Source organism: Seriola aureovittata, chromosome 18 (assembly GCF_021018895.1).
Source record: "Seriola aureovittata isolate HTS-2021-v1 ecotype China chromosome 18, ASM2101889v1, whole genome shotgun sequence".
Lineage (NCBI taxonomy): Eukaryota > Metazoa > Chordata > Actinopteri > Carangiformes > Carangidae > Seriola > Seriola aureovittata.
The window spans coordinates 3,854,258-3,873,786 of record NC_079381.1 but is presented as its reverse complement, the minus strand read 5'-3'; the positions used below and the strand labels follow the sequence as shown (position 1 = coordinate 3,873,786).

The following is a 19,529-nucleotide window of genomic DNA, read 5'->3' as shown; positions in this document are numbered from 1 at the left end:
AAAAAATGTCATAGTATAGTATGGCATAAAATTGTCAAAAAACGTCATAGTATATTAAGTCATAAAAATGGCAAAAAACATCATAGTATAATAAGGCATAAAAATGGCAAAAAACATCATAGTATAGTATGGCATAAAATTTCAAAAAAAGTCATAACACCAACTTTTGGTGTTAAAATTCAAAATTTTCCCAAAGTTATTCACCAAAAACTGGGAATAAATAATGCATTAGAAATGCATTGGAATTTTCTTTAGAAACCCACCTTTTTTCTACAAAATTGCACCTTTTTTCTGAGTCACCCAGCTCTCTCATACCTGCACGTAGAAATGTGATTCAAACTATAAAACGGAGGAAAACTTCTGCTCTCTCAAAAAGACGGGAACTGTTTTTACATAACATGTAAACTTTTCAAACAAGACAGAATATGAGATATTTCCCACATAATACATGATGGAGGAAGGTGATATTGTTTTATATCAGAGACTAAATGCTAAAGTGCCTCGGTATTGGAAAGTGATGAGACTGGCGAATTGGGCCGGGGCTAGCTGGTTAGCATGCTAACTTCAGTAGAAGAAAAGAAAAATGGTAAAAATAGAACCAAAACAAGAGGGTTGCTTTTCACTACTGGAAACTTGATGAGTAAAGTTCTATGCAACCTTTCTTCTCTAAGTAAAAAGCTGTTAATGCTAACATTTGCTATGTACCGATAACAAAACTTTCAAATAGCTGCTTTAAAAGGGTTTTTTCATAAAACAAAGACACATGCTAGAATTCAGAGTGGAGAAGAGTTTATTTGCATTTTGCACTAAGAAACTTCTCACCAAAGGAGAGAATATGAAAAACAAAAATAAATACCCACAGTAGAACCAGTAGAATGTGAAGTGTAGTAAAAAAATAAGTCAAGTGTATTTCATTTCTTTTTACATATCTGTAGGCACCGCCACTTTCTTTTTTGAGAAAACACTAGTGACACTGAAGCAATTATATTCCCAACAGCTAAAATATGAAACTCTTTCATAAAGAAAACTTTAAAACTTTTGTAATTTATGCTCCTCTTTCCAAAAAGCAAAATACACCAACATGTGTAAACATAAAAATCCAAAGAGTATCTGAACAGTAGCTTTACGTGTTTCTAACAGATACAACAGATTCAGATTCAGAGAACATGCAGAAGACTGTTATTACAGGACTGGCCATGATCAAGATCTAAGAATTAAACCAGTGATGAGCCCCATTTTCTACTGATGATTTCAAATGAATGACCCAGTCCTGTTTATTTCCGTCTGTGCCCTTATTTTCCTTTTTAAAAAGAAAAAAACAATTCCTCCAAAATAAGAGCATAGAGAACAGATGGTACAGAAAACCACATAGCATATAAACTGTGTTTCTAACACAATATAAATGTTGTTGTTTTTTCCCCTCAGCCACATTTTGCATGAACAGACATCTTGCATACAAACAGCATTTAGACATAAAATGTCAGTTGTTGTGCTTTTAAACATTTAAAAAAATTTAAGTAAACCCATCCTAACTCTGGATTTTAGTCTGGATAAAATACAATCATCTCAAGATGCACATTAACAGAAAGTGTGACATGAGATTTTCTTGGTCTTCTTCGTTGACACAAAAAATCTTATCCCTTAAATCTTATTACATTCAAACAGCAGCAAACCCCCTTAAATACCTGAAACTGAATTCTAAAATAATTTTATTTTCCAAAAGTATTTTTTGCCCTGCCCAGCAACTGCAAATACAGAAAACTCACTAATCTCCAAATCATAAAAACAACATAAATGCACAAAAAAAGTATTCAATATAAATAATCTTAATTGTTTTTGTGAGTGAATCAAAAACAGCTACAATCACGTCCAAAGAACCCCTCCCTCTGCAGTTATTCCATGTAGTGTGTCATTACCTTGTAATATGTCAACAACCAGCGTGGGATATGTTCAAATACTGCAGAAGAATGTGTTATACATAATAAACTAAACACTTTCTAACATGGAAAATCCCTCTTTACGAAAGAACTGTCAGCAAAGCTCCACCAAATAAAAGCAAACGCTACAGAATCCAAGAAGTTTGTTTTGACATTATGAGAAACCAGTATTTCTTTCTCTGAGTCAGTGAGAGGTCACAGTGAAAATGATGTCCCATTCTGAACCTCATCAAACTGAAGTTTCTCACAATTAAAAGTGTCCATTCAGAATTTTAGGCTTGTAAAAAAATTCACACTCCAAAATGTACTTCTGTCTGTTTAAAGTTGATTCTGACAGACTCCAGCTGTTTCTCTGTAGTGGCAACTACAACAGCAGGTCACAATCTTCAAGGCACCTTAATCAAATCCATCTCATCTCATTACTGTCACCAGTAGGTTTTTCCTTTTACTATGTGTCAACATCTCTCTGCACCAAGCTGATGCACATTGGATGCTCTTTGGAAAACAAGCAGAGAAAACATGTCATGTCATATCATATGAAAAGAAGCACTTGACCTCATTGTTGAAAGGTTTATCAATGTGTTTCAGTGACAGTGAGGCTGTGAGTCCACCAGGAGCTTCTCCCTTTGTCTTTAATGTAAATAAAATGGATTGTATTTCCGGTCACCAGGAGAGGGCGATAAATAATTAAAGTCTTTAGTTTTGTAATAAATTCTCAGGACACTTCTAGGAAGAAACTTTGTAATTGAGTACATAGAAAAAATACTATAGACACAGACTTCCCTTCCAATTAATTATATCTAATAAATTGCAAGTGTAACCTTAGTCAGTGCTTCGCAGGTAAGTTTAAAAACACTGTCTACAGGGAAGCATATTTCTACATATATGGAGAACTTAAAGCTATCAGTGATAAATTCATAATGAATTTATATGTAATTGTGTTGAAATAGAGCAGATTTTTCTTTAAATCAACAAGTGCTTACAGAGTCAACACAACTAACAAAATGCAGCTATTAGTCTCAATGTTGTCTCTGTAATTATATGGAAATTACAGGAAGAATAAAATATAATGTTAATTAACATGTCAGGAGTTGAGATAATTTTGCCTAAAGTGAGATAGAGTCCGGTTTACTGCCAATGTCAGTGTAAAGATGTAGTCGGTTTTATGCTTTTAAAAATAATATTTATATAAATGGAGCGTGTGATTTAGACTTTGGTGATGCTGTTTGTTTGTTGCTGTGGCTGCAGGTCGTCCTCTTCGTCGTCGATGCTCAGGTCCAGCTTCAGGTTGTCCAGAGTCTGACGAATCGTCAGCGTCTCCTTACGCCTGTTAGAGAAACAGAGAGACGATGTTTCATTTCTTGTTGCCAGGGAAATAATGTGAAGGTGTGTGAATAAGAGAGAGGGAGATGAACATAAATATAAACAGGCAGATGACTCAGAAAAATAAAACTAAAACTATCTGCATGACTATGATAGGATACATAAAAGGTAAGTAAGAAAGTGTTTTTTTTGGGGTGAACTGACCCTTTAACCACTGTTAACCATAGCAACCATACTGATGCTACACACTACATCAAGAGGCCAACTATAATCTTTTTACAAATACATGCAGGCCAACAGGGAGTGACAGTTTAATCCTCAAACTCTGAATACGTGTGTGTATACAGTGCGTACTTCGTCTGCAGGTGCTGGTCGAGCAGCTGTCTCTGCAGCCGGCTGCTCGTCTCCCTCTCCTCGGCCAGCTCTCTCTGGGTGTGGCGGTACTGCGCGTCCTTCCTGCTCGTCTCTTCCTCCGCCTCGTTCAGCTGCCGCTTCAGAGAGCGCATCCTCTGGGTCATCTGGAGGATCACAGAGCTCCGGTTAGTTTGGTTCAGACGGGTCTGGGCACAATCAATTCTCTGCTCATTTCATTTGAGGAGCTAACTAATGCATTTTAACTTTTGTGCACGAGCCAATAAGTCATATGAATATGTCTTTTGATGTCTCAATACAGCATTCCCTCCAAGTGTCCAAACACAGAAGGCCACAAAGGGAATATTACAGAAAGAAATGTCCCAAAAGAACCTTCAAAGGCATTTTCTTACAGGACAGACATTTCCTAAAAAGGGAATCTTCTAATAAGCTTATCTAAAAGCACAGCAAACTGTTATGTCCACAAACGTGGGAATGTCCTAAAGATAGAAAAACCTCCCATCATATCTAAAGGGGAGAGATACGAGTTATGATCAAAGATTATGAAAATATTTACAGTCTTAAATTGGTTGGCATAAATAAGTCCCTTTAACCTTTCCAAAGCGATGCATTTCAAGAGAAAATAAAAAAAGAAAGACGACGATATCATCACATGTTCATATATGTTCAAACCTACAATGTTGATGATTATACAAGCAATCTAAACTTTTGAACTGAAGTTTTTCCAGTAATACATGTTTGATCCTGTGGCTTCTTTATGTATTTATATTTCAGATTTTTGTCAAACCAATCAGTACTATTGTTTTGCTAAACATAAAGTTTGTCAGTATAACTGCCTGCTGCATTCTGCAGCCAGGAAACTGCTCTAAACATCCTGTATATTTTTATTTGTCAGGCACTTGATCAGACTGTGTGTGTGTGTGTGTGTGTGTGTGTGTGTGTGTGTGTGTGTGTGTGTGTGTGTGTGTCTCACCAGATCTTTTTGTTCATTGGCTACCCTGTTCTCCTCCTCCATCTGATCGCTCAGCTCATTGATCCTCCTCTCCAGTTTACTGATGGTGTTTGTCAGAACAGCCTTGTTCCTGCAAAAAAAACACAAAATGCACAAAAATTAGCCAAGAAACAAGGATTTGTGTTTTTTCTTCTTTTACAATCAATGATTCTGCACAAAAAATGGCACTGTTAGACTTGAAAGAGTGTTTGAATTGAAACTAATGGCCTTGTATTCTGCCTTCCCGTGCCCTCTAACTGGTAGATGACACTGCTGCATACCAGTCAATCTGAACAGCTACCCCTGCATCCATCATCTGTCTTTTTTTTACCTGTTCTGTTACAATTGGTAAAAATAACCTCAGCTTATCAACAGTTTTCAAGTCCAGTTGTTATTGGTTTGCTTTTATGAGGTTGTAATAGTGCAGCTAAGGTAAAAGGAGTTTGGTGCAGTTTTTTGGTGTGAAATCAAAGCAGACTGACCACAGTATCTTGTGATGCAGGAATTCAAAAGACAAACCACTGAGAAATTCATCTGCTAATCATCAACTGTAAAGACAGGGATCTGTATATGCAATAAACTATACTATATTTATGCAATATAGCATATAACCACCGTAACACACATGTACAGCAGCATGTGAGTGTAAAACCAGATATGTGTTGAGCTTGTTCCCAATGTTGTGTATTTTAGCAGTTCCTGATTCCTCATTAAGAAGTGAGTGAAAGGATTTAAACTCTGTCACCACAGAGTAATAATCCTCCTGTAATAATCAGGAGGCCTCTCCTGTTTCTACCTGTTTGTGACTGTTTATGACATATGAAGACTATTTGTTATAGGCTTTAATATCAGATTTTTCCCCTGTGGTCCCATGTTGTGCTTAAGATGAGGGAAACTGTTAGATGAACTACACATAGGCCCAAATAACATCATGTCATATTTACACCTCCTAGTCTGTTTGTAGAGAATCACTGTGAACATAGTCAATGATGTATATCATTTTTTACATGGTCCAGAGCAAGTGAATCAAAATACAGGTCTGACAGTGAACTAAGAACATGGTCAGAAAGCTTAAGTAACATATTGTAGTTTCTCATGAACAACAGAAAAACCAGTCTTTGACAAGAGTACACCGTCTGATACATGACACTGGTGATGGTTGCCCGTCTAAAAAGTCATGTGACCGACCTCTCCTCGGTCCTCAGAGAGTTCTCCAGCTCTTTGACACGGCCCTCTGCCCTGGAGATGACGTCCTCCTGAACTCTGGAGCTCTGAAGGTCCTCCACCTCCAGATGCAGCTCACGCAACTGCACACAGAAAAAGATTTAAAATCAGAGATTAAGTATTTACAAGCCCTCGACTCTGTTTACCTCTGTTCCTCCAGTGTTGATTATTTACATGTACAGCTTTTTAATTGCTGTTGTTGATATACTGAAGACTCATTCATACATTGCTTTGGCAATAATGTGTCTCAGAATGATCATCAGAGCCTGACTGAGGCCAACATTAGCTTATCACAGATGTATCTGATTGTATGGTGGCTATTTAGTTACAGTTTGGAGATAGTGTCATTACATACTTTGTTCACTAGTTTCAGGTTTGTTTAATGTGTAAAATGTCCTGCTCAGTGTGTATGCTGGTCACAATTCATGTAACATTGTCATTGATGATCATCATCTAGTGTAGCTTTAGCTCTTATTTGTGAGTGGTTTCTTGCAGAGAGAGTGGCTTGACAAGAGTTTCAGCCATTGTTACGTTTACAAGATTAGCAATTATAATACGTCCTCTGAGCAGCTACTTCTGGATGCTACAGTGACTCGGTATCGGAAAAGTGACGAGACCTTGGAATCCAGGTCTTCAAAACATAGGCTACGAATGAAGTAAATGTAAATGTAAAGTGATACGAATAAAGTTAATGCTCCCTCTGAGCAGAGCTACTGCTTCAGTGCAGACTGGATGCTACAGTGATTGGAAACTGATGAGATGGGCCAACCCGGCCGGGGCTAGCTGGGCAGCATGCTAACTTCGGGAGAAGACAAGATGTAATAGAAATAGAGGCAAAACAAAAGGGTGGCTTTCCACCTCTGGAGACAGCTGTTGGTGAATAAAGGAAGTTTGATGCTGAACTCATAACATTTCTTTTAGACTGGTGACTAAAAGAAGAAATGAAAACACACACACACACACACACACACACACACACAGTACCTGTCTCTCCATGACAGCCTTCTCAGTCTCCAGCTCGTCATTCAGATCTTTCTCCTGAATCAGCTTCAGCTGCAGCTGCTCCAACTGACCACAAACACAGAAAATGTGTCAATAACCAACAACATATGAATATTTTCAGTAACCTTCTCTCCTGTTTCCTCTGCGTGTACCTGTTCGATAGCTCTCTTGTGTTTGGCAGCCCATCTCTGCTCACTGTCGTGCAGCTCCTCCAGATCGCTCTCCAGGTCGATCATCTTCTCCTGAAAGAGACACAGTTAAAATAATAATAAGTCATCATCCAAACAAACTTTGCTCAGACAGCTTCTGATCTGAGGTCAGTCCCCATGATGACAACTGTTGTCAGGTTATTTAGAAATGGGACAGATTAAGCATCTTCAGAAATAGAGACATGATGAATATTTGGGATTATGGAATTAGCACAGTGATTGCTAAACAGGATTTGCATAATTAATGCCCCATTAACCCCAAACTGTGTTTTCATGACTGATTAATTTAAGTGGACATCTCTGTTTGAATCATTAGGTCGTGCATGTAAATACACACAGTGTGAACAGTTTAAGGATGAAACACTCAGGAAATGAAAAAATAATTGCTAATTTTTTTATTTATCCTGGATGAAAAAAGGAGGATGTGTTTAATCTCAGTTACAGGTCTGCAGTCATTTGCAGGTTGATACTAATAGATATCTCTGTGTTATTGCTGCTCATAGCTGAGATCTATCAAAGGATCCATGAAAAGACCAAACCCAACATTGGGCCTCATTTACCAACTATTCTTAAGTAGAAATTTCTTCTTAAGGCCCATTTTAGCACTTTTAACGAAGATTCTGACATTAATGTTTTCTTATATGGGATTTGTTCTTAGGTGAGAAAAGAATCTACGCGCACTCAAGAGCAATCTTACGCACATTGTTGTGTTGTGCTGACATGTTTGAGCAAAATAAGTGGTTATTGCGTTTTCTTCTGTTCTACAGTTATATAATATTATATTATTTAAATAACAATAATATTTGTGACATTAATTACATTTAAAATTGTTATTTTACAAAGCATTATGGTCCCTTGAAATAAATGAACGCTACATTAACACTTAACCCCTCGTTTGCGGCTCACCTCCTGCAGCAGCACCTCCACTGGTGCTCCGTCGTTACATTTTCATTTTGGCATTTTCTCAACTTTCCCTTACGGTATCTCCTTGTGACTTCCGTCTGTGTCTGCACACGACCCTTCAGTCTCACGCCCTTTTAAGGGCACTTTCAGGCGTTTACCGATGCTAATTAGGGCCAACTGGCACGCGCTTTCAGTTTACGAGGAGATTGGCATTCATCAATCACAGGCGCTCACAACTCTACGGTTTAAGAACACGTTCATGAATCTGACGTAGAGTTTTCTTAAGAATTTTCTTAAGAACAACTTGAGAAAGAATTTAAGGAAATACTTAAGAAGATGTTGGTGAATGAGGCCCACTGAATGTAATTTACTCAAGTATTGTGGGTTAAAAACACACTAATGAATGTATCAGACCTACATTCACCACCCTGCTGCTGGTGCAGCATCTCCACCATCTCCTCCTGTTTGAGTGGTGTTTGCTAAAAAAACTACAGTTCCCAGCTGTTCAAGGAAATTACTGAGCCTTTGAATAAGAACCATTGTGTCAGTGTTCTGGTTTACCGATCAGTACCTGAGCCTGTTTGAGTTGTTTGGACAGGTCGTCTCTGGCCTGGTTTGTGCTGTGCAGCTCCATGTGGAGGTCGTCCACCGTCCTCTCCGCCTGCTTACACTGCAGCTGTATCCTCTCTCTCAGCTGGATCTCCTCCTCTAGTGTCCGCTCCTTATCGATCAGCTTACCAGAGACCTGCACACACACACACACACACACACACACACACACACACACACACACACACACACACACACACACACACACACACACACACACACACACACACACACACACACGTAAGAACATACATCCTGAGGCTGCTTTCATACTTAAGGTGTTTTCAGACATTATTCAAAATGAGGAGCTTTATGTTTTTAAAGTTAATTTCATTGATCCAACAACATAAAACCAGGTGACACCAAACGACCAAGATGCCAGAAAATGTGACATGCATGTGTTATGTATGCAAACTACAGCTGGGGCTGATGGGAACTCAGTCCCACATCAACCAAAGTGTCAGACAAGTGGAGTACCTCTCCCTGCAGTTTGCTGACGAGGGCCTCCAGTTTCTGCAGCTCCTGGTCCTTCTCCAGCAGAGACTCCTCCAGCTCATCCACCCTCAGCTGGGCGTCCTCACGCAGCTTCTGCTGCAGGCTCATCTCTGCTGCGGTCTGCGTGGACACCTGTACGGCCTCGCTCAGCTGGGAACACACAGGATGTTACACATTTGTATGTACACGCACATTCTTACCTGATTTTTTTATCTGAGCAGTGATAAATATGTGCAGTGAACATCTGAGATAAAGTCTGCAATAATAAATTAATATTTACTTGGATTTAAAACTCAACGCAACGAACTAAACTCATAACTAACGCTAAACTTTGTGTCTTTTTTCTTTATTATTAAAAACTAAACTACATTTTCTTTGTGATTTCAAAGGAAAAAACATGAAGGAAAATACAGGACCTATAAAATGAAGTGGGACAGTTTTATTCATTGAAAAGAAACCGTCTCTGTACCTCTGTCTCCAGTCTGACGATGGTTGTGTTGAGTTCAGACGTCCTCTTGTTTTTGGTGTCTTTGTCGACCTCCAGCTCCTCCAGCTGTCTCTCTGCCAGCCACAACTTGTCAGCAAGAGTCTTAGCGTGCTGCGTCTGCTTCTCCAGATTCTCCTGAACACAAAACACACACACAGTTCAGACCTTTGTTTCTTAAGACACCATGTGTGTTGATGGAAATTCCCATGAACACCTGAATGCAACAAAACAAAGAAACATTTTGAAAGTAGTCCATCCTTTCATCTGCAACCTGACAAATGAAACCAGATGTGATGTCGACTGTGTGATGGATTATAGTATTCTTGATTGTTAAATGGATTATTATCAGTGAGTTTCATGTATGCTAGTTGATTTTCATAGAAATGAAATGACACCAGAGGCTGCCTGGAAGAAAGGGAGTCAATTTAAAACCTGAGGGATGTAAATGATGGCAGTGAATGGGCTAAAACACTCAAAGTCTGCCAATAGCAGTGGGCTGTGGTAACACTACTGAATGTTATAGTAAGGGGTTTCATATGGCCCGTCAAAGTTCTCAGCTCCTCTGGAAAATGTAAATATTTTGTTGTGAAAAATTAGAAATGAGAATGAGAGAATGAAATTCAGCAGTTTACTTTTGAAGGAAAGCTGAATGTCCTATAGTGCCTGTCTTGTCAAGCAGTTAACTCCTACAGGATAAAGGAGAGCGGTTCAAGAATTTCTACTTCTGTGTATTGGTATAAAACTGCAGTCGGCCGTCACACAGAGACGTAAAGGTCTATGCAATAAATAGTTTTCAGAATCAGTATGTAGGGTTGACCTGCTCTAGTTTTTGATATTTGCTGCTGCTGTGTGAAAATGTGCACCTCAGCGTCCTGGATCTTGTTTTTGAGGGACTGCTGCAGGAAGTTGAAGGCGTACTCCTGAGTGTTGGCCTCCACCATCATGTCGCGGGCCTGCTTCACCTCAATCTGCACGAAACAAGACGAGTCATCATGAAACTGTATAGCTCCAGTATCTTTCCATGCATCCATCTATCCACCCATCCATCCCTTCATACCTCCATCTCTCTGAATCTCTCTCCCATGGACTGTTTCTCTCTCTCTATCTCTACCATCTGCTCCCTCATCCTCTTCAGCTCATTGGTCAGCTGAGTGTTGGTCCTCAGCAGGTCCTCTTTGTTCACCAGAAGTCCGCGCATCTCAAACCTTCACAGAGAGAGAGAGAGAGAGAGAGAGAGAGAGAGAGAGAGAGAGAGAGAGAGAGAGAGAAGAGAGAGAGAGAGAGAGAGAGAGAGAGAGAGAGAGACAGCTGTCAGGCTTGAGGTTTACACTGAGACGACAGAGAGTGAAGCCAAGGTACGAGAGCAGTTCGAGAGTAACTTGACACCAGCTGAGAGTCCTGTTTCTGCTGACTCTGCAGTGGTGACAGAGCTCACACTGCTGCAGTGAAGCAGGTGTTTACTGAGGGTGTGGTCAGTACATCGTGACATCACGGTGGGTGTGGTTACAGGAGCAGAAAGGCTTCAGATTTACTTCAGATTGAAATCAACTTAATTTTTAAATTCAGTGTTTTGCTTTATTAAATTAATTTTTGTTTTGTACAAATTCTACTAATTTCTATTATTTATCTTTTTAAAAAAATATATATATATATATTGACATTTGGCAGTTTTTCATACTGTCTGGCCACTTACCTTACCTTAAATTCTTTGAGAAGCTACTTAATACCAACCTCTTCTGTATGAAAGGCTTAACGTTTCAAACATGTCACACACAACCACACCCACCAGTGATGTCACGGTGTACTGACCACACCCTGAGCGCACTACAGCCAGATTCTCAGCTTGTGTCTATTTTCACAAGGAAAAGACAAACAACTCCAAGAGGGAAGGACAGAAAGAGAGACAAAAACACAGACCTGATCTGGTTCCTCTCCTTATCCATCTCCACACTCTCTGCCTCCAGGAACTGGTTCCGCTGCAGAGAACACACACACACACACACACACACACACACACACACACACACACACACACCATCAAAAACACTGTCAGAAGATGAATAACTGTGACAACATGGGTTCAAATCACAAAACCGCTTCGTGCTATAGACATTCTGGCTCAACACCTCTGCTACTGTGCGTCCTCTAAAGTGCACTGATGTGAGCTGAATGTAGTTTCAGTTGTATTCTTTTATGTCTGGCATCCATCTAACATCTGGATTCTTGTGGTAACAAACCATACAGAGCATCAACCCAACAAGGCCTACCTTCTGACAGTCGTTCAGCTGTTTGGTCAGTTCCTCTATGTAGTCTTTTTTATTGGGCAGAGTGGCAGAGCGCATGCTGTAGTGGGTGGGTACCACCTGTAGCAGAAACATATATCATATATGTAATCACGTGATATAGTGTGGAAGTGATGGTGGGGTGTATGTCATCTGTGCACGCGTCGGTAAACGTACAGTGTTGGTGACCTCGGCCCTCCTCTTCAACAGTGTGTCGTAGGCGGAGAATCGGGGGCGGGGGGAGGCGAGGGTGGGCGTCTGCATGCCCACCGGACTGGTGCTGCGACTGTTGTAGCTGTACAGGTTCATCTCGGAGGTGGCAGGAGACAGTCCACCCTGAGTTTGGATTTGAGTGGGGGGGGAAATGTACTTTAAGTATCAAAAGGTCTGCAGAGAAATGTCCCCTGTGACTGAGATATAATTATATACCACATTATTAGATTGTTATGACTGTTGCTACTGGAGGTGAAGCTGGTTTTAACGACTTTATATACAGTTAGATCGTTGTGATTCCCAACAGGTGCCAGGATCTTAAAGGGTGAACAGATAAATCTGAGGGGCTGTGAGATGATTGATCTGAGTCGAAAGAAGAAGAAAAAAATTCTGATAAACAAAAATATCGTATGGGAAATATCTCTTTGTTGCTAACATTTTAGAGATATTAAAAACCTGTGAGAATGAACTCATACTAGACACGGATTTTTCCATAAAGGGTCACAAGCCAAATATTTTTGAACCACTTCTTTAATCTTCAGTAATTTTTGTGTTTTATTGTATTTTTTTATGTAAAATATTAATCTGAACAGTAAATTGTAACTAAAGCTGTAAAATAAATGTAGCAGAGTAAAAAGTAGAATATTTGCCTGAGAAATGTAGTGTAGTAGAATTATAAAGTACCATGATATGAAAATACTCAAGTAAAGTACAAAAACCTTAGATTTTACTTGAGTATAGAACTTGTGTAAGTTTATTTTCCACCACTGGTAAAAAAGAAAATGTGGCAAACCTTGAACTCTGACATTCGGTACATGGGGTTGTAATCCATGGAGGAAGTTGTGGTGTAAGGACTGTTGAACACTCTGGGAGGGCTGTCAACACCCAGCTGTAAACAAACAAACAAACAAACAAACAACACAAGACTGACGTTATAGCTCCGTTCGATGAGCAAAGGAAAGAGAGAGAGATATGAACAACAGAGAGGGAGCGGACAAAAGCCAACGATAAACCTGAACACTGAGGTGTTCAGATTCTAAACTGATTTTCAGATAGAATTTAAACTTTAAATGTGTTAATTAAAAACATCTAGATGAAAATAAACGTTAACCTCGTCAGTGAAGCTCTTTAACATGTTCATCAAAAAAAAACGGAGAAAATGTTTTTATACTTATTAAAGATAAAAAATGACAAATGAAAAAGATATTTATCACTTTAACAGGATCATTATATGATTGGATGATTGCACGTGGTAAATAGCTGTTGAGTGAGTCAAATAAATAAGATAAAGATATTGTAATTTTGCATGAAAGGTGCCATTGATTAGATTAAATTTGACAGTGGCTTCTGTCTCTGTGTAATTCAGAGTTTCTCAAACATATTTTTCACTTGAGAATTATAATATCTAAAAACAGCACAAAAGACCAGAGGAAGTTGAGGAACTCTGACATAACTGAATCTTGTGACAACGGTCATGTGACCAGGACGGCCAATCAGGAAACCTTAAAACTGTGTTTTGTCCATGAGACTGTGCCGTCCAATAACTGGAACAGAAAAACTTTGCTTTATGAATGCTACATATGAAATTAACTGGATTATAAATGGTAAATAAAGATTTTCAGTATGTGCCAGAAATATTGCAGATGGGATATATTTCTGTTTTTGTCATTTACTGTTCTACTGCATGTTAACCATATATTTGCAGTTGTTTATAGGTGCCTTATTCTAATAATGGTGGATCTAATTAGATTCAGGATAAAAGAGTTCTGAAATGAACATAAAACCTCTACAACATGAACTGTTGAAGGTCTTCAGAATTACATAGTTTGTAATAACATTCAGCGCACTGCAAAAATCACCAATTAACTTGGCTTTATTCACTTTGACAATGAGATCATTTAAGCCTGTGTCCAAGACTCTTAGGTTTCATAGTAAGATATGGTAAAAGATGATTTTTATGAATTATATAACAGAACTTAAAGCAGTGCTTTATCCAGAAGATGGCACTGTTTAATAACTGGTTCTGTGTTTCATCCAGCAGTTAAAACTGCATCTGATTATCATAAAAACTCTCTTATCTCTAATCTGCGTGATCTGACTCACACAAACACACAAACACACATACACAGACTCCATGGTCCACCTCACTCACCCTGTCAGACACACTGTCCCAGTCCCGTGAGGCCAGGGACTCCAGGGACCCTTTGTAGTGGTTCAACCCCAGCCGGTTGGTCTCCCATCGGGCCAGCCTGGGGCCGTTCTCCGCAGCTGACCCACCGCCTCCTGGGCCATCTGCACTGCCACTCAGCCCGTTGGTCCTCATCTCGTTGTTGAGGAACAGCTGATATTTGGGGTTCTGGCTGGTCGACACGGCTTTGGGTGTGGAGGGCTCCTCCTCTGACGGGCTGTCCAGCTGCTTGTTTGGATCAAATTCAGACTCCTGGAGAAGAGGGACAGAGCGTGAAGGAGGGATTAAATAAACCTGGACGACAGATGAAAATACATCCCCATCAACATGTATGCACAAGAACACCGTGATAAACCCAGGTACCCAGACATACAACACTGACAAGGATGAATTTACTGAGCATTTGCTGGTGTGATCAGTGATTGACAGCAGAGAGAAGATGAATATATGGTACAAACAGGTAAGATTAAATAGACAGGAAAGTTCTCAGTACATAAAAACTGAAAAGGAGCAACTTGACAAATAAAAACAGCACAGAAAGGATGTAAAGTGAGAATCAACACACTGATTTACCTTTGTCCGGGGGAAAAAAAAAAAGTGAATTCTTCTTTATTTCAAATATTTTCAGTTATAGTGCCTTCACCGAGGCGTTAACTGGGGTTTCTTTAAACTTGTATTAAATGTCTTCCCTAACCACTAGGGGGCAGAAGAACTCCACAGAAGCTGGAAAACACTCAGCTCTGACATATTATCAATATACAAGTTGTTATGGCTAACATATCAGCAAACAGCTGCCTAGTTCCACATCCTGTAGACCTAGAATTCAGTTACTCCTGACTTCACTTGGACTTCAACCTTTTGTCTTGTATTGATTTGATACCCTACACATCCACAGATTGAAAGGTGTGTTTTGTAAAGTGTGCAGGAAATCAACTCATCATTTTCCGGACAAACAAATATATATTGAATCAATGAAACACCAGCCAATCATGTTGCTCAAGCAGGAGAGGAAGTTGTGTTTGTACAGACCGACAAATAATTTCGCACTTGAAACACAAAGTTTGGACTTGGGTTTTGCTTGGAGCTTGTTGGGGATTGACTCAGAATTGCATAGCCAAGTCTTTTGAATTGCAAAGCAATAATTTGTCCCACCTTTGCACACACTGTAGATAATACGCTACAATAAGCTGCTGGACTCCTGTTTCCATCACCATGTATCAGACAGAAACTCAAGCAAACAACAATTTCATCACTTCATGCAGTAAAAATCACACAGTCATAGCAAGTTTGTTATTATTTTAGTACCAAGACAAAAACTGCAACAGGGAAAGAATCAAAGAGTGAAATTTACATCTGTGAGGCCATTTTGATTAGTACGATTGAAGAGGAAGTGCTTTAGAGTCTCGCCGTGGTTCGAGTATTCGAGTCATCATGCGGATCGAGTGCGGTGCTTTAATCATGCAAGGAGATGTGCTTAAAAAACCTGTAGGGCCATGCTGCCGTGCCGTGTCCATGTAGAGAAGATGCAAGATTTGCATTTCATGCAAAGACATCAAAATTGTCGGTCGTGAGTTGTTTTTTTTTTTTTTCTTACCGATCCCATTCCAGAGTCAGCCACTGAGCCTCGACCAGAGTCTGTGGTTTGTGTTTTGCTCCTTGGTTCTGAACCAGAGTTCGCAGCTCTGCCTCCTACTGGACAATCAATGCGCGCAGTGATCTGATTACTTTTGATGCCTCTCTGAGCTGACTGAGTCTCCTTCTGAATGGTTTGCCTGAGAGGAGGAGTCACAGTGATGCAGGGAACTGGACTCTCCTCTGGTCCAGCGCTGCTCGGTGTGGTCTTGAGAGCCACTGCAGAAGCAGACTTCAAGGCTTGTCCTACTCCTAAACCGGGACTTAGAGGGGAACCGGAAGGAGAGACTGGATCCGTACCAGAGAATTTACTGATCAGGTCTTTGACGCTGCCAGCTCTTTGCAGCTTTGTACTACGGGACAGGCCTGTAGATGGTTTCTTATGACTGGCTCTCCAGGCCTGCTCTGCCTCTTCTTCATTGGTCTGGTGAGGACTGAGTGGTGACTGGGAGGAAGAGGAATCGGTCGAGTGCTGAAAGAGTTGAACACAATAACAGACCCCCAAAAAACTGTTAAGCAAGAGTCTGAGTAGCAGATGTATCAGGTTAGTGGTGGGTGATATGACTGACAATATAAATTTACCATACAGTTTAGATAATGCTATTGCTTTAACAGTTCTGGGTATGTTATACCATTGCGCGCAATGTCATGTGAGCACGGCTGTTTAAAGGCAATGGTGGATGCTAGACTTTAGCAAATTCCTGGACTTGGTAATGGATTAGACAAAAACAAACATTCCTAATTATATGTGTATATAACATTACTATTGCAGACTATGCACCACTTAAGAGTGAACATTGTGGCTACAAGTGGTAGGTTAATTATGGGATGATGCCAGCTTGGATTTCCTTTCATTACCAAAGATTCTCTTGAGCCAGTTACTTAAAGACATTATCATCAAAGAGGAATTCCACTGATTTTACACATCAGTTTGTTTACAGGTGTTGGGGGCACTAGTGCAAATGAACAAAGTTGTACAAAGCATTGTGCCTCCAGAGGGAGCTAATCCTTCTGGAGAGAAGTGAGTTTATCGAGCCTCTGCCCGCTCCTCATCTCTGCTTGAGGTTATAGGCTCATGGCTACGCTAGCTGCTACTAGCATAACACACCCGAATCTTCCACAGAACTGTCAGTGGTTAAGTTGCATTGTTGGTAATGTAGGCACCAGGTTTTGACAAGGAAGAAGTGTGGAACGTGTTGAATAAAAAAGACGATATCTCTTTAGTTCTGCTGCATCAGTTTTGATACTTTGATACTGTCCAATGTGAGTCCAGTAATATTATATAAATGCAATGGTAAGTTTTTCAGTGACATGACTGAGTTGGAGCACAAGCCGGACACAACAAACATGTATCCTGGTAAGACACAACATGCCATCTACTTTGTGTTTTATGTACCTGCGTTTTAAATCTGTATCGCATGGCTCAGGGGTAAGAGTGGGTGGTCCACTAATCAGAGGATCGTTGATTGATTCCCCGTTTTCTCCAGTCCGCATTTGGGCAAGACACTGAACCCTAAATTTACCCTGATGTATCATCGGCGTGTGAATGTGTGTCTATAGTAAAAATGTGCTTGGAAAAGTTGTATGAATGTATGTGTGAATATGTGAATGTTGCTTCCACTGTAAAGCGCTTTGAATGGTCAATAAGACCAAAAAGTGCAGATAAAAGTGCAGGCCATTTAAAATACAGTGTAAGTGTAGCACACACAGAGAAGAGTGATCAAGTCAGCACATTAGTCAGCATTAGCTGCTGGTCATACCAGACCAAGTAAGACTGTGGTGGCAAAAGAAAGACTGTGTAACTTCTTCTATAAAGAAGTAAAATTAAATAGTCTTTAGTAGTTTACACAGTAAATCACCAGTCAGCTGTTAGAACCAAACCAAACTTCATTCCATCACTTTAATTTGAACTTTGAATTATTCCTTGAAAGCAGCACGTTAATAGTTAAAATCTAGTCTCTGGGACCTTTGTGTAGTGTGTAGATGTTGTTGACTGTTGAAATGCATACATAATGACATGAAGCCCGGTGTGTGCGTTTGTGCGCGTGTGTGCATGTTCCTATCTGACATAAATCCCCCTTGAGAAACTGCAACATCTGCTCGCTCATCTGAAAAAAATCTCCACCCTCCCCTGAAACACAGCATCCCACTTTCTCACACACACAAATTAAAAAAAGGCAGATAGAATAGATGGACAAAGAGACAGACAGAGAGACTCTATAATTCAAAAACTCAACTCAAACACTAAAAAAAAAAAAAAAAAAAGAACAGAAAATGGCAGCATTGTTTTTTTGTTTTTTTTGCCAAAAAGCCACTTGAATAAATCCAACTTTAATTAACAATCCTAAACAAGAAGGCCGATGGCACTTAGAGAAATGAAGTGGCGAGCATCCAGGGGTTTAACTTTTCGGAGCTCGAGGGTCCAAAGCACCGAGTGGCCTTAATCCAGGGACTCGCCTGGCCGGCTTCCCCAGGGATATTGAACCGGGGCTGGGGTGGGAGAGGAGCCGGGGCCTGGGAAGGCTGCGAGGGAGGGTGGGTGTCTGGGGTTTAGGATCACTGCTAATCACCAGTATTAAAATGTTTACAGGCCGTGGTGGGATTAGCTCTGAGCTGATGATTTTTAATGTTATTATTTTTGCCCTGTGAGCTGAGTGCTCAGTTTGGTGATGCAATGTGGGTGCTCTCCACTACATATATTCAGGTCAAGATCCCACATGGGGTCACTTGAGAGGCAGATGGGGTGACATAAGACTGATGAATTAATACTAGTGAATACATTTTGAATAAATTGTTAGATATCTTTGAGATTAATCATGTCAAATAAAATTTTGATGCTGTATTTGATGCGTAGAAGTTATTCATCGAGTCCTCAGACACAAGGGAGGAGGAATACTGGGTGCTTGCTGATCTGGTGCCCTTTTGGTAGAATGAAGAGAAGTTGCAAAGAAATCAATCTGTATTTGCATAGGAGATGGGACGTGGATCTCCTGTGTCAAAGTCAGAGACTTTCTGCACACATCCATCAACCCTCAACCCGTGATTTTTCTGAAAAACATTCTGAATTCATGACAAAGAAACATTCCTCAGTTTTTAGGAGCTGTTCAACACAGACAAACAGCTTCATTCAGGAAAACCTGGTCCATATTCCCCAAAGTCCTGGACACACACATATACACACACACTAACGCACATTGGTCCGCCATTCCCTGTGGCCTCACTACAGTACAGACATATGGCGTAGAGCTCTGCACCATCTGACCCAGATATATGACAGCATTGCACCCTGGGAAATACAGCGAATGCCTCGCTGATGCGATGTGAGTGCTCTGGGTTTTATTCTCCAGAATAAAAGTTGAGTGGAGGTAGTGAGCACTGTGACTGTTTGACCCAGACTAAGGAGGTTTTCTGTCTGTACCCGACATGCTGGCATGCTGCTCTCATTTATAATCTCGAACCAATTTGTTGATCTGAGTACGAAAGATCCGTGATGCTATGATTGTAATTATTCTGCTCTACTTTCATGAGAAAAACAAAGCAGCAGAAACCGAGTCTGTAGTATGACTAGATCCTACATTTCCCATAATGCAATTTAAAAAGTTTTGTTAGACCTGTCGAAACTCCACACCTCCAATTTGTAATGCAACCTTTCGAGACTGTCC

The 19,529-nt window shown here is 40.1% G+C and overlaps 1 protein-coding gene across 1 annotated transcript in view; it reads right to left on the bottom strand.

Annotated features, from left to right (window-relative positions):
• Window positions 1-772: 772 nt before the first annotated feature.
• The window catches only part of LOC130186466 (cingulin-like protein 1), a 57,681-nt gene continuing 38,924 nt past the window's right edge, over window positions 773-19,529 (bottom strand). The window contains exons 7-22 of the mRNA XM_056403620.1: window positions 14,200-14,487; window positions 12,841-12,936; window positions 12,012-12,170; window positions 11,820-11,915; window positions 11,470-11,528; window positions 10,610-10,757; window positions 10,416-10,520; window positions 9,535-9,687; window positions 9,048-9,215; window positions 8,533-8,706; window positions 7,002-7,091; window positions 6,832-6,915; window positions 5,812-5,930; window positions 4,606-4,714; window positions 3,615-3,778; window positions 773-3,264 (exon numbers count right to left, since the gene is read on the bottom strand). Of these exons, the coding sequence (XP_056259595.1) occupies window positions 3,144-3,264; window positions 3,615-3,778; window positions 4,606-4,714; window positions 5,812-5,930; window positions 6,832-6,915; window positions 7,002-7,091; window positions 8,533-8,706; window positions 9,048-9,215; window positions 9,535-9,687; window positions 10,416-10,520; window positions 10,610-10,757; window positions 11,470-11,528; window positions 11,820-11,915; window positions 12,012-12,170; window positions 12,841-12,936; window positions 14,200-14,487 (2,133 nt within the window). The 3' untranslated portion in view covers window positions 773-3,143. The remainder of the gene's footprint in view (window positions 3,265-3,614; window positions 3,779-4,605; window positions 4,715-5,811; window positions 5,931-6,831; window positions 6,916-7,001; window positions 7,092-8,532; window positions 8,707-9,047; window positions 9,216-9,534; window positions 9,688-10,415; window positions 10,521-10,609; window positions 10,758-11,469; window positions 11,529-11,819; window positions 11,916-12,011; window positions 12,171-12,840; window positions 12,937-14,199; window positions 14,488-19,529) is intronic.